We start from the raw sequence: 16150 nt of genomic DNA on the forward strand, positions 1-16150 counted from the left end.
AGCTACTAAATGCTGCATTATATTAACTGGCCTGTCATTCACTGTGTTTGCCTGCTATTTGATGCCGAGCAGCCAGAGTAGAGTGGGGTTTGTGAGCTACTATGAGATTGGTGGAATTAATTCAAAGTAGTAAAGTCGCAGCTTCGACAGCTAAACAATGAGCTAAGCTCATATCAAAGCTTCGTAAAGATCAGAGGATATTTGTTATAAGTATTTGTCACATTGTTTTCTCTTCATTTCACCATATATTAGTACATACAGTGGTCGCTTTAAAGGAATAAAGGGGGGGGCGTCAATCAAGAGTGGGTTTTTCTGAACTTGATATATTGTTCTTCAATAGAGCCCCTGCATAAATATAAAAACTAATTTGTGCATAATTTGGCCTATTTCAAAGCAGGTTATAAATTAACAGACATTTACTATGAATTTCGTATTATTGTACAACACAGAAAAATTATAACATATTTTTTGTACCTGATTTGTGGATTTCTTGTCTTTAAATGTTTCTCGGCTTCCTCTTCTTCTCATTGCAGTCTGTTAAAGAACAAAAAAGGGATGGAGTCATGAATGGACATCTTGATATACTTCAACACTCATTGCTATTACTGCATAATAGAGAGGGAGCAGCATTGCGAATTTAATAGTTAGGATCTTTGCGTTTGCTTTCCATAGTTCCAGAGTTTAGGCCAACACTGCAATAAGTGACAATACACTGCTTACAGTTATGATGCATAACAGCAATGCAGCAAATGTTTGGCTAATATGTAAAGTATCCCAACACCACTAATGGGAAGCAGACTCTGCAAAAGGTCAGACATCTTGACATGTTGACATCTTTCATAACATTTCCATCATCATCAAGTCAAGGCAAAGTGGAATAAGAAAGCATTTACTCTAATGCAGATTGCAGATGATGGACAATAATTATGGTGTGATTCAAAGAAAAAGTAACAGCCTGTATCAAAGATGAACATCCGGAAAGCATGTCTGTCTTACTGTGAGTGAGCAGAGTGGACGGAGACTACATGTGATTTACATCATGTCATGCAAGTTGGAGAGAAACTCAAAGTATAAATGATGAGGATGTTCCTTCCTTTGTTGTTGGACGATGCATTAAATCACATTCAGAGCTCGGACTGACAGACGTCTCACCCGGCACTGACTTTGACACGTGGTGCTTCTGCATTACAACACTCTGAGGGGAAGCATCTGCCTGTCCAGTGGGTAAAATCTGTCCAGTAGCTAATACTAGGCATTGCACGCAAAGCCAGGATAAAACAGGGCTTTCTGCACGCCAGCTTAGTCTTAGCCACTAATAAAATCATTCATTTTTATCAAGTTAGTATTGTACATCGGCTGCAGCTCCACGAGACAAGGATGAGATGCACAAGCAGTGGGAGAAAGAAAGGAGTGAGGAAATGAAGAGAGGAGAGGAGGAGGGAGAGGGAGAAATCCCCTTCTATAAATGCAGAGTGCAGAGCTTTCAAGTGAAGCCTTTTTCCAGGAACAGATTGCTGCTGCAGCAGAGTTATTTAAAGGTTCTGATGATCAGTTAAGCCACAGCCAGGCTCCTTTCTAAGAACTTGATATGGATATTTTCTCAATTCAGAGTCACCATCCTTTTTCTTTATAATCCAACTTTTTGAGAAACACTGCAATCCACCAATCACAATTTCACTAAGTCTGCACAGAATTATTATTTTCATTATTTGGTGTTTTTCTGTTTGTTTGTTTTTTAATGAATTGTTTATTTAATAAATGCAAAACGCAAAAATGAAACAGAAACACTTTTTTTGGTACTGTCTACCAGTCACACTAAAACGCCAAAACTAATCCTGGGTTTGTCGGTTTCTCAATACATTGTGAATTACGACAGCATAAATTTGCCAACTGGCCCATGTGAGAATCACAAACCAGTAAATATTCAAGTTTTTGACCTTCTCCAACCTCTCTTGTTATCCTCTGAGCAGCATTTGTATCCTTTCAGGTGTAATTTAAGCCCATTCTTCATGGTAAACTTGTTCCAAGTAACCAGGTTCCCTGGTTGTCTTCCATGTGCCGCCTTCTTCAAATCTGTCCACAGGTTTTCAATTATATTTAAGTCTGGAGACTGGGAAGACCATGGTAAAACATTTACCCTATTAGGATATCCCTCCTCTAGATTTCATTTCTCCCCTGCTTTATGAAGGTTTACCAATTTCATTTTGAGGTCTTTTGAAGGCTGTTTTCCAAGAAGGCCTATTGTACAGTAAGTGACTGACGAGAAAATTGTTCATCAGTATTTTCACTGCTGCTTAAAAATACGACAGTTTCATTTTACTTACTTAAAATAAGACTAGTAGGATAGTGTGATTCATTCGTGGCCAGACGAAAGGAAAGTGTGAGGCTGAACCTGTTTTGCCTGGAGCCAGAACGGACCTTGACTCAGTAACTGGCCCCGTGACAGGAAGGAATTGCCCACTTAGAGACAAACACATAAACATAACCAAACAGTGGGCAGTGTTAGTCATTTTCGCGTCCGGTGTTTTGTTATTAAACCCTGTGTTCAACATCTTTTACCTGGGATTTACTGAAGCACTAAATCAAATGTAAAGTTCAGATAAAATTTAATTCAGACTTTCTTTTGATTCTTAAAACCTTTTCAGCACTCACTGTGGTGTGTTCAATGCTCTCTAATTTCTAATCTTTTATCTACATTTCTGAAGCAAACACTTTCTGATACAGAGTCTAAAGCTCCTGTTTGCCCTCGTGTTGCTTTCACAGTCTCCTTTGAAGTTTCTGTGTCTGATCCAACTTCTGTATTGATGCAGGCAAAAAGAGCTGAATGGAGAAAGGTTAAAAGTACAGTCCTGGTTGCGGCGGGGTGGGGGGAAGGGGGCAACACTTACTTTGCATTAATTACATGTTGGCACTAAGGGATTTCCCCTTCACAGGGGACTATATTCATATTGAACGTCAAATTAATTTTTTAGGTGTCCAAAATATTTTCTGTCAAAATAAGTGAGAGTGATGACACATTGCTGTTGTTTAGCTTCTGGCAAACTGCACTTCTTCTCATCTATTCCTGTAATCCGCCCATCCACAGGCAATCACTTCACCCACTTCAGGTTAATTATTTTTTCTTTGATGTTGACACACTGAAATTCCCGGTTAATTTATGTATTCACTTATTTATCAGCTACACCAGAGGCATGAACCCACAGCAGGTCCATCCTCAGCACTGTGTCTGTGTCAGTACCTCAAACACCAGTTGTGATTTCGTTCCAAAACCCCAGTGACAGAGCTCATCACTCCAGGGCAACAGCGGATTAGACGGCATCCTGTGCAAAGCTCCTCAGATGCCACAAATCAAGAACCCCATTTACTAAATACACCAACTGTCAAACTGAAAGAAACAACTAAAAGGACACTGGCTGATTTGACTGTTTGACATCTCCAAAAGTTCCTTACTCCTTGCTCCTTGGTGCAAGTCATTTAATAACAGCACCATCACAACATAAACCTCCGAATGAACTTAAAGGAATTCTGCCCTTTTCCCCCACTGCCAAAAATATGCTGTTAATGTTGTCTGTGTATCCAAAAACTGATCTAGCTTGACTGACTGAGCACCTGACAGTTCAAGAACTATTAAAAACAAATCAGTAAGCAGAACCATTGCAAACGGTGCCATTTTCCTTAATTATGAAAAATAGTGCCCATATTTTTCCTAGGGTATCTATAAACAGCTCCACATTTTAATTACAGCCATCACTTACCAAGTCTTTAAGGAGTAGTGCTTGTAAAGTAGAGGTCACTGAGCACAGTCAGGAACAGTTTATATTGTACTTTTTTTACTCTGTCTTTTCAACCTGTGCACAATCAGTCTCGATAAATGAAGTGATCTGTAAACTGATTGTGGGATCGTCTAAATCACTCTAAACTCAAAACAAATGTGTAAATACATAGAGTACAAACTAAGAGTTAAGTTGGTGTTTAGTCATCGACGCCTAAGCAGATGAATAAGATTAGCATTTTACAAAACCATAGCAGCAATGAAAAATACGCACAACAGAGGTCGGAGATCTGACCCTTGTAACAGATGGTGTGTCTCTCCATACATTTTTATTGCAGTTAACCATTTGGCTTTTACCCAAAGTGAATTACAAATCAAGGGCATCTCAAGGTTCAGTGTTTTAGCCAAGGACACTTTGACAAGAAGATCGAACCTCTGACCCTACAACTGATAGACAAAGTGCTCTAGCTCCTAAGTAAGTCCACCCTACACTTAAGTACCTCCCACCTAAATTCCATCCATCCATCCACCCTATATCTGTCACCGATTTTTCTATTTGGGTTGCAGGGGTGGTGCAGCCTATTCCAGCTGTCATTGGGCCAGAGGTGGGGTACACCTTGGACGGGCCAACACAGAGAGAAATACACAAACAGACAACCATTCACACCTACGGGCAATTTTAGATTCAACGTGCATGTTAGGTTATAACATGCACATTGTTGGACTGTGGGAGAAAAGCAGAGTAACCGGAGGAAACCCATGCAAGCACAGGGCGACCATGTAACCTCCACACAGAACGGCCACGGCCGCCCAGGGCGCGAAGCTGCAGCCATCTAGCTGTTAGCTCACCTAAAATCACCAAAATGTATTTTTCCCTTTATTGTGCAACTAACCAAGCATCAAACGTGATGCAAAACAACCTGAGGTAGCATCCACACGAACATCCCCCACAATGGCACCTACGTTACCCAGAATGTAAATGCAAAAACCATCAATTCTTCTATTTGGAGATCAGGTGTGATCAGTTTTACTTTTTTGTTACATATGGAGCAATACTCCCCAAGACCTGTAAGCATTTTAAATATTATGATAAAAATGCCAAACTACAACCTATGAAACACGTAGAATTACAAAGCCCAATAAGTTATGGACTTTTATAACAAGATATGTGATAATAAAGTTATTTTGTTATTTTAATCGATTTGCCAATTTATTTATTTATATTATATTCAATTGTTGGTATAATGAAGTCAGTTATAAAGCAAAATGAAAATCTCACACACACACACACACACTCACGTCCATATTCTTTATATTTCCTATATTTAGTCAAACAACTGCAGTCATCCACATCACAAACACACACAGGCACAAACACACCATCCCTCCTTCTCATCATCACATGAATGCACTGCTCTCGTGAGCCTGTTAGCATGGGTTAGTGGCACTTATTCATGCAGTCATGCAGCCTGGCAGGCAGCTCCAGCTGGTGTCGGAGCTGGCTGTAGTACTGGTGCGGCTGGTTTTACTCCCTTGGGCGTCTGCCAGCCTGGGGGATTAGTAGATTGTAGTTACACAGTCATCACCCTGCTGGAACTGAATGAAGCGGGCTGCATTTCACTGGCCTTTCACCATAGCTACCATCTGGACCCACACATACATTTTTTCACTATGTTTTCCTCCCTCCCTCTTTTCCACATACTTTTCCTCTCAAGTGTCTTTTTTCTACATGTTCTTCTTATTCTGGTCTTGCACACACCACCGATTAGGACATCTGAAATGAAGGGGGCAGTGGGTATTGTGTGGGTGCTCACTAATGTGTTGTATTCCTCTGGGAACCAGCATCAGACAATTGCATTTAGGTCATTTTGTTGCTCAAAACATTTTCAAAGGCCTAATTTAAACGTACAGATGATGACTGATGGTTTCGATGAGATTAATTCAGTAAATTTAAGCTTTGGATTTAACTTTTATATGATAGTTAGATTTAGGACATGATATGGATTAGATGCAGACACTCACTGGTTAAGTGCTGGGTTAGTCAGGAGTTTAAGGCTCAAGCTTTGTTCAGAGCAAAAATAGCATGACATTGAAAAGACATGCAAAGTGGCGGAGGTCTCTCGTTTGAGTCAGCTCTACATTTGCTAAATAAAATGTTCTGTCCACTACTTCAAGAAGTAGTCTTACATAATTTGAACAGTGTCCCTGAAACCTCAACACAATGTAATGAACTGTGCAAATTGGGGAAAACACAAGAAAATATCTTTGTCACAAATTTTTCACCTGCTGCTACTGTGCTCTCACACTGAAGGCCATTTGCTTGTGCCGTGTCTATTTGCATGTGTTTTCTTAAGCTGCAGTGTAGCTTCAGGGCCACTGTATATTTGAATGGCCCACCCAGTGTAGTAATGGATACGATAATCCTGTGGTGTTGAGTCTAGTTTAACGTCAGGTGTTGCTGGATGAACTTTTTTGCGGCAAGATTTCTCTGTCGCAGTTTATGGTAAAAACCTGCATTGGAGTCATATTTAGGCTGCAGAAAAATAAGGGTAATAAATTGCCTGTAAAATAAAGATTAGAATTAATGTTAGGCTAGGGACCAGGTAAGGATTAAGTAGGATTTAGGCATGCGTGTGCTTTGTTACGTGTGCTTTGGCATCCATTACTGTCACTGCAAATCTGAGGACAATATAAGATGAAAACACATTGATTCTTTGCACAGTGAAGCTCTGACACTGGGAGAAAAACATATTGCACTGATACTGCAATCCCACTACATAATGTTGGAAAAAAGCACGCGTTCACAAGGGAAAAAGAAGAATATTATGTACTCTGACACGCCTGTTTGTGTGAGACACTGAGGCATTTTGTGGAACAAGAGCTGGACGACATCACCGCAAAATCCCAATGTGGGGAGGAAAAAAAAAATAAAAAATTTTAGGGGTGGAGGATGAGTAAGAATGAGAACACAGCATCTGTACTCAACTGCATTGGCCTATATGATTGTGCTCAAAGACCGTAACAGAGAGTGGGATCTGGCTCTGGTAATGGGATTTAACAGGAAGTGTGACCAGCAAAAGAGGGCGGGTTGCAGAGGCTGGTGGGGGAGTGGGGGAGTAGAGCACAAAAGAAGCTGCGTCGGCCGCTGGATGCAGATAAACCGCTTCTGAGCCCTGAAAGAGGGGCCTAAGACTCCAGCACAACAGAATAAATGTCACTTGTCCAGTGGGAGAGCTCAGACAGATAAGTCGCTATGAAATGTTTAGAGGCAGATTATATTAGTGAGATCTGGATGAATGAGTGCTCAGTCTGGACTGTAATCCATTTCAATAAATTAATTAATACAGCACACACACTTGACTGAACGCATATTAGTGTCAGCCACTCGATTTTAATCATTTTATTAAATTTTTCTCCGTCACCAGAACATTCTATTAAAGCTCTTGCACCATCGTGATTTACGGAGCCGTGTTATTTTTATAAGCACGGTCAAGCTTTCGCTTGCAGCACCTGCAGTAGTCTAAATATACTCCATGATCCATGCAACCCTCTGAAATTCAATTTGCAGTTGAAAATGGCGCACATGGTGGCTACGGCGAATAGCCACAGCGGTGAAAAAAATAAAAATCTGAACAAACTCTAAACTAATCAAAGCTGCAGTAATTGAGTTCAAGTAATCTGGTAGAATGCGCTGCTCAAACAATGCACACTATGTACATGTGCAGTCGTCAGACCCCCACATGCATCTGAGAATGTGTGCACATTAATTAATAATTGTGCAACAAAACTGCTGCATGACTGAAGGTGAGTGAATATGTGTGGCAGCGAGACAGGCTGGGAGCAGCACTCTCTGAGGTCATTCCAATGTCAGGCCGGTGCCAGCGGATGCGAGCATCTTGTAAAAAGAGACTGGCCTCCTTATCGCCCCTGCATCTTGACATCAATAGCTGTCCAGAGAATGCTCTCCACCTCTGTGGTGCATGAGACATCCTTACTGTTAGACATGGGCTGTTGACGTTGAGCTTTAGAGCGGATGCTAAGTGTGAGACCGAACAACACACGCTCCATGCATCACATTTAAAGGACACTGCAAAGACCAAAAGCCGTATCATAAAGAACATTGTGATCCTAAGATTACACTAATCAATATTTTTTCTATAAACAACTGATCAAAAAGGAGCCTTCGTAGTGGCACACACTTCAAAAGAAACCAAACAGCAGAACAATTAGGACTAGCTGGATAACAACTGGATAACAGTGGAACATTTAGCAGCCCAAGAGTCAGATATTTCCCAAAACAATGGTTTCTGTTAGATGTGTAAATATGCAACTGTTGGCACTTTTTCTGAGATGTCATTTCACTTTCCTTAATGTACAGCCAGCAATTTTAGGTAGTGAAAAATATCATATGGAGTAACATTAACCTAACCTAATCAGAGAAAACCGGCTAATTCTCATTAGTTTTTCAACTAATCTGTTGTTATCTGATCAGATTTTTCTTCTTGAATAAATTAAGGTAGAAGAAGCAGCAAGACATCTACACAAAATCTCTGTCTGCTCTATATCACATGCACACTACTGCACACAATTCCTATGTGAAAATTTGATTTTACAGTAAACACTTCATCTGTATAATTACAAGAATCTAATTAACGGACTACTGGAGGACTTCTAGTTGCCACATTTTAATCAAATTTCTCTCTACGTTTTGAAGAGAGGTATAAAAAACAAAACACCTAGCTGTTGGTGATGGACTTAAAATAGTTTAAAAATAGACAAAGGGACCACAATTGCATGATAAGGAATTGTACTATACACACTGCTTTAGCAATAAACCTTTGTCAATAAAAGCTGGGAATTAACAAGTGTCTTATATGAGATGTCGACAGTTTTGCTATTCCTGGCTGCTCACTGGAGACTCATAGGACCAACAGTAGAGCAGGACTAACAGAACACTGGGAGCTACAGTGACCTACGCTGAACAGGTTATACATCATTCTGTATGTCGGCATGAGAACAATGTGCCTACCTGTTTGTGTGTGTGTGTGTGTAAGGTCGTGTGTTCCTTTACACTTAGCTGGCCCTGACCTGTCTGAGACACAACATGCATTAAAAAGCAGCACAATAGAGCTTTTATTGTGTATCACTCAGCTTTCTTTCATGCTTTACAGATCGCCCTGAACAACCCGAGAGGCTGGCGTGCTGCATGCAGAAAACACCATGCATCTCTGCCAACTGGCACAATCTAACTACACTTCATCACCAACTTTAACGTGACACATGAAATTCCCCAGGAGTGCTTCTACTAATCACCCACAGAGAACACAGCAGTGTTGGATTTTCATGCTGATGTGAAATAAAACAACAGGACACTGTAATTACCCGCTAACAACAATTAGCATTTTCTCAATCAGAGGATAAAGGGCCGGGCAATTTAGAAAATGTAAATAATTGGGTGTTAGAATGGCTACAAGGTGTTTACCTCCATAGTAAACACTGTAAGCCAAGATCAGCCATTGGGTGTGTGTGTGTCCACTGTATGATACATTAACTTGCTGGCAAACTTGTTCCCAAGTGCCTTGAACCAGTGTGTAGTGCTGAATTGGCAGATCGGCAGAGGAGAAGGAGGCAGGGGGAAGGGAGGGAGGGAGGGAGAGACAGACAGAGAGAGACAGACAGAGAGCGAGAGACAGAGAGAGAGACACACACAGAGATAGAGAGACAGAGAGAGAGAGAGAGAGAGACAGAGAGAGAGAGACACACAGAGAGAGCAGGCTATAGTGTCAGTTACTATTTTCATTAGTAGCTTTAGCTTCAGTGAAATGTACAATTATAATCAGCTACAGGTTCCTCTGTGAAACACAGATGGGTGATTTATTTTAGCTGAGCTCTGAAGAGGGTCTTCCAGATCTATTCATATAAAATACGAGCATAAGCTGCGAGTGATAAAGGGGATGTCTTGTTTCACAGTGCTTTAGGAACATATCTGGGACTCTTTAGTAAGTTTAAAAAAACAGATTCAACAGAGCAAGAATTTACTTTAGACTAAGTGGAGACAGATAAAGGTGAGAGTATGTAGAGTTACAGTATCAGGCTGCGACCTGTTACTGATCCTAAACACAATAAAGAAATAAACTGTTTCTCTCTCCCTAAGAGAAATGTTCAGTGTTCACAGGGATGCCAACAAGGATTAGATCAAAGTTGGCAAAAAATAAAAAAATGGTGCTTTGTGTTTAAAGAAACATTTTTAGTTTTCATTGTTTTGTATTTCACAACCTCTTAGTTTTCCCTTGTGACTTCCTGAAGGGAATCTGAGTCTGATCTACTGTAGATGAGACGACATTTATACTGCTCACCATTGTTTGCTGATCTCTTCATTCATGCCCACTCTGCTGGTATTCTCATATTACAGTACATCCCACGGGATGACACAGTAAGAGTAATACTGCATGCTATTAAAAAAGGAACCTGTATAAATTTTGTATAAATGCTTTTGAATGTAGGTTTTCTAAAATTAAAAATTTTCCTGTAAAGATGTTTCATTATATTGGTCAGTTGCCCTGTGAACAGTAGTAAAGCCAGGAAATCTTCCCACAGAAATTAATGACCCACCGCCTGGCTGGGCTGTCCATCTTTGTCTGCCATGGAGACAGATGATGTGAGACGGAAAAATCGATTAATCTGATCTGGAAACAAAATGACTGAGATGAGGAGAAGGAGCTGCTTTAACACAAAAGACAGAGTAATTGATTTAGCATAATGGATGCATTTTAATAGAAGTATTAACCTGTGATGTTACAAGCAACAAAAAAAAAATCTACTGGCAGCTTTTACAGGCCAGTCAAAGAGCATCAATGTTCTCTTTTTTTCCCCACTTGGTGCATTAATCTGACTGACTTCCACCTGTGAGGTCCTGGTCTGGACAGACCACTAGCTAATGTAAATCTGGATGACCAATTCATCAACTGGAAACCTGGGACAAAACGCTCGTTTTTCATTTTAGGACATGTAATGAGTTATTTTTGAAGTGTGTGCAGTTTGTTTGCCTCCTAAAATGTGATCTGTAGTCTGTGGGATGCCTTGAAAAGTTTATCAAACACTGCGACTTTAACAAGCCATCTGCCAGACTGGCTGCGGCCATGTTTCAACACTGAGCTGCTCTGGGTCTGATTTAGCCTCCTCGCTGGGGTGGAGACTTGACAAGCGCAGAACTGGCAACCTCCCCCAGCAGGTCTGTGAGGGAGCTGGTGGTGGAGTCAAACAGGGAGACAGGTCCCCAGCTGCTAGAGGCCAGGACGAGGGAAGTGGTGACAGATATTTAAGTTATCGGCAGGATGAATCAGCATCAGGACAGTGATTCAGGACTGCTGGCAGACAAGTGACAAACAACTTTTATCGGCCTTGTTATTTTTTTTGTAGCGCTTTGACGAAGTGAATCCCAGAAGCTTTCAAAGTGTAGCCTGTCATTCACTTTTTCAATACTACTAAAAGTACTTAATACTACTTTATAATCACGTATAAATGGAGAGATACTGGATTTAAAATATTACACGATAAAGTTCCTTCATTTTCTGAATCAATCATTTTGTCCCCAATCACCATAGATGGTTAATTGTACGCATGCGGCCTGGACTAGCTTGTTCAAATTCGCCCTAGACCTCAATTGCTGTCCATAAAAACCAGCTGCACGCACCACTTTGTTATATTTTGTACAAACGTCACATATCACATTAAGCACACAATAATAAGCGTCACAATAAGCATTTCCTTGCACCAGGGTCAGTCAACTGTGCATGTGCGAGCGCTGTGGTGGAGCTATAGTGATTAACATCGGTTTGGACAATATTTATGTCGGCCGTGTGTTTTGTTGTGAAGAAATATGACATGAAATATGTCGACCTGTTCTAACAGGTTCAGTTAGAGGTTTCTTCCATTAAAGGGAGTTTTTCTTCTAGTGCTTGCTCACGGGGGGATTTGTTGGGTTCTCTACAATTGTTTAAGGTCTTGACCTTACAATGTAAAGTGCCGTGCGATGACCCTGTTGTGATATATAACAAATTAAATTACTCAGGTTAGTACCTGTATGGTGAATGTGGAAAAGATGACTAATTAGGGAAATAGATTATTTTGAGTTTTATTAGTTTTTTGCGTTCATGGTTTCATTATGGGAGCTTTAATTAAGGAGTATTGATTGCAGATTGGTGTCATGACTTATTGATTAGTCGTTTATGTAGCTGTGTTTTTTAGGGCTTACATAAGTTATTTTTATTTATTTTTTAAATCATATTTATATGCGAATACTATTCCCATTTCACATTTTCTGTTGCTTTATTTACATGTATTTTACAACCTTGAGTTATTCTGTAATGATAAAATCAGTCATTATCACTATACAGCTGTATTTGTGCTGAAACAAAATATCTCCAAGACCGTGGACTAAGGACAGTTACTCTGAAGGGTCTGAAGGACAAAAGTGAATGTGACAAAATCTAAAAAAAAATAAAATAAAGAAAAACAACTGCTGATGGTTAAAAGGAAAGGGAAATTATTGCAGTTTAGAAACCATTGCCCTTTCCTTTTTCTCCGAAGCTGATGAATTTATCATTCCAAGCAATACTCTGTCTCACTACACAGTCAGTCTGTGGACTGCCTCAGGAGCATAACTATCACAAGTCCCTGGTGTCAAATACTTGCCTTTTTACGTTTTCGTGCTCATTAATCCATAATATGTCATGTTTAGAGGAGGAGAGGGGTTTTATAAAAAGGGACTGGAATAAATGTGCTCTAGTTTTACATTAGGCAAAGAAATAAAAAGAGTTACGTTTTATTTGGACATTATTTCTTTCTCTTTTTAGTTTTTGTTGAATTGCTCTACATGGACCAAAACTTCTTTTTAATGAAAATACATCACAAACGCATGGTATTTCTCATTTATTTTGTATGACACTAAAAGCGAAATGTAGCAGGTACCAAAAGCCCAAAGGTTACAAAAGTGTTTTCAAGAAGCTCAATTTCCCATTGACAGTTATCACACAGCCTTTGGTGAAAAGCGGGCAGCACCCAGGTGAGGATATGAGTAACTGCTTCAATGAGCTGCAGGATGTGCTTTAAAAGAGCGTGCAGACTCAGCAAAAGCCTTCCAGAGGGAGTCACGTGTGACAAAAACCGGCCATAATATGTAAAAGGCAATCACTCTGCTTCCCTGTCTGCAGGACATCCATCTAAAGCCGTCCAAATAAGCCTGCACTCTCAAAGACAGATAACACCCGTGGCTGAAAGTGAAAAAATATTCAAAGTGTCACAGGACTCATCCCATTTGTGGAGCAACACTAACAGCTATAAATGACACCGAGGCTTAGACGGGACAGGAGGAGGGTAGAGCTGCCATGTCATCTGCCTGCAAACTCCTCAGCAGCTCTTCAGAGTATTCTGGGACCACAGACGGGCAGCGCGCCAGCAGCGTGTAATATGCAGAGATACGAGCCAGAGAGAGAGATACTGTATGTGGCGAGGGCAAGGGAGGCAAATGTCGCTCTGCACGCATCATCGTATACTCAGATAACGGCTTAAAAAACGAGAAGTACACTTGACTGGAGAAAGAGAAACTACATCTCCCATGCTGTCCCTGCTGGAGCAAATAAGTCAGACATGGAAAGAGCAGCCATCATCTCTTTAACCTGTTAACGTTGAGATTAAGAATTTCTCTTTCAAAGTAGACTTACAGGATAAAGCAGTTGCTGTTACTTCATTTTCAAATGTATAATTCTCCTCTTTGTTGTCCTCTCACTGACTCTCATTTTGCTCCCTCCTGCTTTCTCGTCTCACTGCATCACATTTCCATTCAGTATCCTATCACGCAGCGAGGCATTCAGATGAAGCAACACCCCTTTAAATGTATTTTAAATATAGTTTGCATATGAGACGCCTAAATTCACCTTGCCATAGATTGTTTTGACTGGTCTGACCATAATTATTTAGAATGTCATTTGGTTACCATGTGTCCATTTTGGAGCTGGCTGGCCTATTTAATGAACACAGCTCTGAGGAATTGTCCGATTCTGTCATATAATTATCAAATTTGAATCAGTTGTTTTTATTGGTTTTTGTTTACCACCCTACCATCCTGTAATATAAATGCACAGGCAGTTATTTTGACAGAAACACCTTATTCAGGAAGACAAACTATTCAACATTTACTGCATTCAAGTACTTTCTGTTTTGTTTCTGTGCCACCAGATGTGCTGCTGACACTTGCACAAACCTTGATTTTGGAGTTATTTTCTGCAATAGTAGTAATAATAGCACAGCTATTTTCATTTTGGTCCTTTTAGGTGTTTTTGTGGATGTAGTTATTTAAAATTTAAACGATAAAGCGCGCAGGGAGAAAACAGTACGACATGTCATTCTTGGTAGCAGTTTTTCTGCTTTTCGTAGTTGATCCACTTCAGCACTGATTATTGCTAATTGATTTTCATTTCTTTTCTAAGGTGTATTGAGCATCATTAGCAACAGTTGCATCTTTACTTAAAAACTATAATGCATTCAAACTTATTACTGGTATTTAAAGGGCAATTTCACCAATTTTCAACTTCCTTTATACAGCTTTCATTTAGAGTGTAAATGCACTAAAATGCTTTTAATGCTCTGACTTCCCAATATTAAAATATTTCTCTGCTTGTAGCTGAAAAACTCCTCCGGATGATATCACACAAAGGGGTTTTTCATCTTTGGGAGTTAAGATGATGTCATCTTGGGCAACTCTGGAAAAGCAGGTTGACCATGATTAGTTAGAGCAACGAAACGGAATAACCTGAACTGAAGGTTCCTCCAAGTGAAGTCATCTGTAGACATTTTTCATTCATGTACATCTACTACCCCAACTATGACCAAAATAAGCAAGTTCAATATCAGTAAAGGCATCCTGTAGGTGCGTAAGTGTTTTCTTTACCTTTTGCCTTTATGTTGACACACTGTCATTATGACAATTTCAAAAAAAGAGAAAGGAGGAAGGACATGATCTACCAGAGCAATTACTCATAGTGTCCTAGATCCTAGGGCCATAGGGATGCACCTTGAATTTTGAAAGCATTGGCAGCCAAAAAGAAAGCTTGTGTCAAGCGGGTATACTGGATGGCATATCATTTTTTTTTTATGATGAACAGAGCTGTGTCAACATGGACCAAATGTCCACAAGTTTATATTTAAATACAGGTGCAATAACAAAATGATAAATAAGGCAAAGACAAAATGTTCAACATTAAGCTTTTTACTGTACATCTCATCCTTGTTTGAGCAGTCAAGGTAGACACAGAAAACAACTCGCTGCAATCACAAGGGCCAGACAATTGAATTCACTAAATCAAATCTGATTCCAGTGGAAAAGCACACTAAGCTTCTTCGTTCTCTGCTCTATCTGATCATTCCTGTAAACAGACTTCTCAGGATGGCTGCTGGGTTTTAATTAAGCTGTTTATCAGCAGTTTATGATCTTTCAGCCCATGACTATCATCTAGCTGGGGACTGCAACCACAGCTACAAATATCTGCAATTCATAATTAGCATGAGCCAAGCTGTTTTCTGGCTTTTCATGTGGCCATTTATCCTGAGTTTATGGTAAAAGGGCAGGAATAAATAAAAACCATCCAACTAATTATAAACTTCAGTCTATCGTCAGTCTATCTAGGACTCTGCAGAAAGCAAACTGCATCTGCCCCTCTGGACTCCAGCAACATTTGTTCTTTTCACTAAAGGAACCCAGACAACAGAGGGTTTTCCTAATCTGTGTCAGGATCTTGGATGGAAGGACAGTAGGAGGAGGAGGGTGTATCATGGGGGATGTGTGTTAAAAGGGGAGCACAAGCGGACCAGACTGTCCAGCTGGCTGATAATGAGGTCGTCTTCCCCCCTGCACCACTTTCCTCCCCTCAGTGTTTCACTGTCCCCTTGTGTGTGTCAAATGGTTCACAATAGGTTGGTAATAAGAGGGAGGGACCTCAACTCAGCACACATGCTGTCTTTGTGGCTTCAAAATGGTGGGAGTGGAGCCAATAAAGCCGGAAAGTGACGTGTCAAATCCCAGCAGAAGCTTGTAAAAGATAACGAACTCTGAGCTCAGGTGGCAGCAGAGGGCCACAGTAATCTGGGCGAGTCATCACCTCAGCTTAGGCCAGATGATGGTCCACATCAGGGAATTCGTATTCACAGGGACCACAGCTGCCAGCTAAAGTGGACTTTCTGGAGCTTTTTCTGGAGATTTAACTGAGGTGAACCTTCAACTTTGTGAAATATGCTTCTTATTGTGTAGCAGCAGCTTGTGCAGTAAGATTCATTGAACAGCACTGACAGCAGATATTTAGTTTCTAAGGCTTTGGAGCAATA

General features: G+C 40.3%; 1 protein-coding gene across 12 annotated transcripts in view; it reads right to left on the reverse strand.

Moving 5' to 3' along the window:
• The window catches only part of LOC137098787 (microtubule cross-linking factor 1), a 60879-nt gene that overhangs the window by 31401 nt on the left and 13328 nt on the right, over window positions 1–16150 (reverse strand). For all 12 annotated transcript variants that reach the window (XR_010910651.1, XR_010910652.1, XM_067475390.1 and 9 more), the window contains exon 4: window positions 475–534. Coding sequence is in view for 10 of the 12 variants with exons in the window: in XM_067475390.1 (XP_067331491.1) it covers window positions 475–534 (60 nt within the window). In the remaining 2 variants the exon portion in view is untranslated. The remainder of the gene's footprint in view (window positions 1–474; window positions 535–16150) is intronic.

This window comes from Channa argus, chromosome 14 (assembly GCF_033026475.1).
Source record: "Channa argus isolate prfri chromosome 14, Channa argus male v1.0, whole genome shotgun sequence".
Lineage (NCBI taxonomy): Eukaryota > Metazoa > Chordata > Actinopteri > Anabantiformes > Channidae > Channa > Channa argus.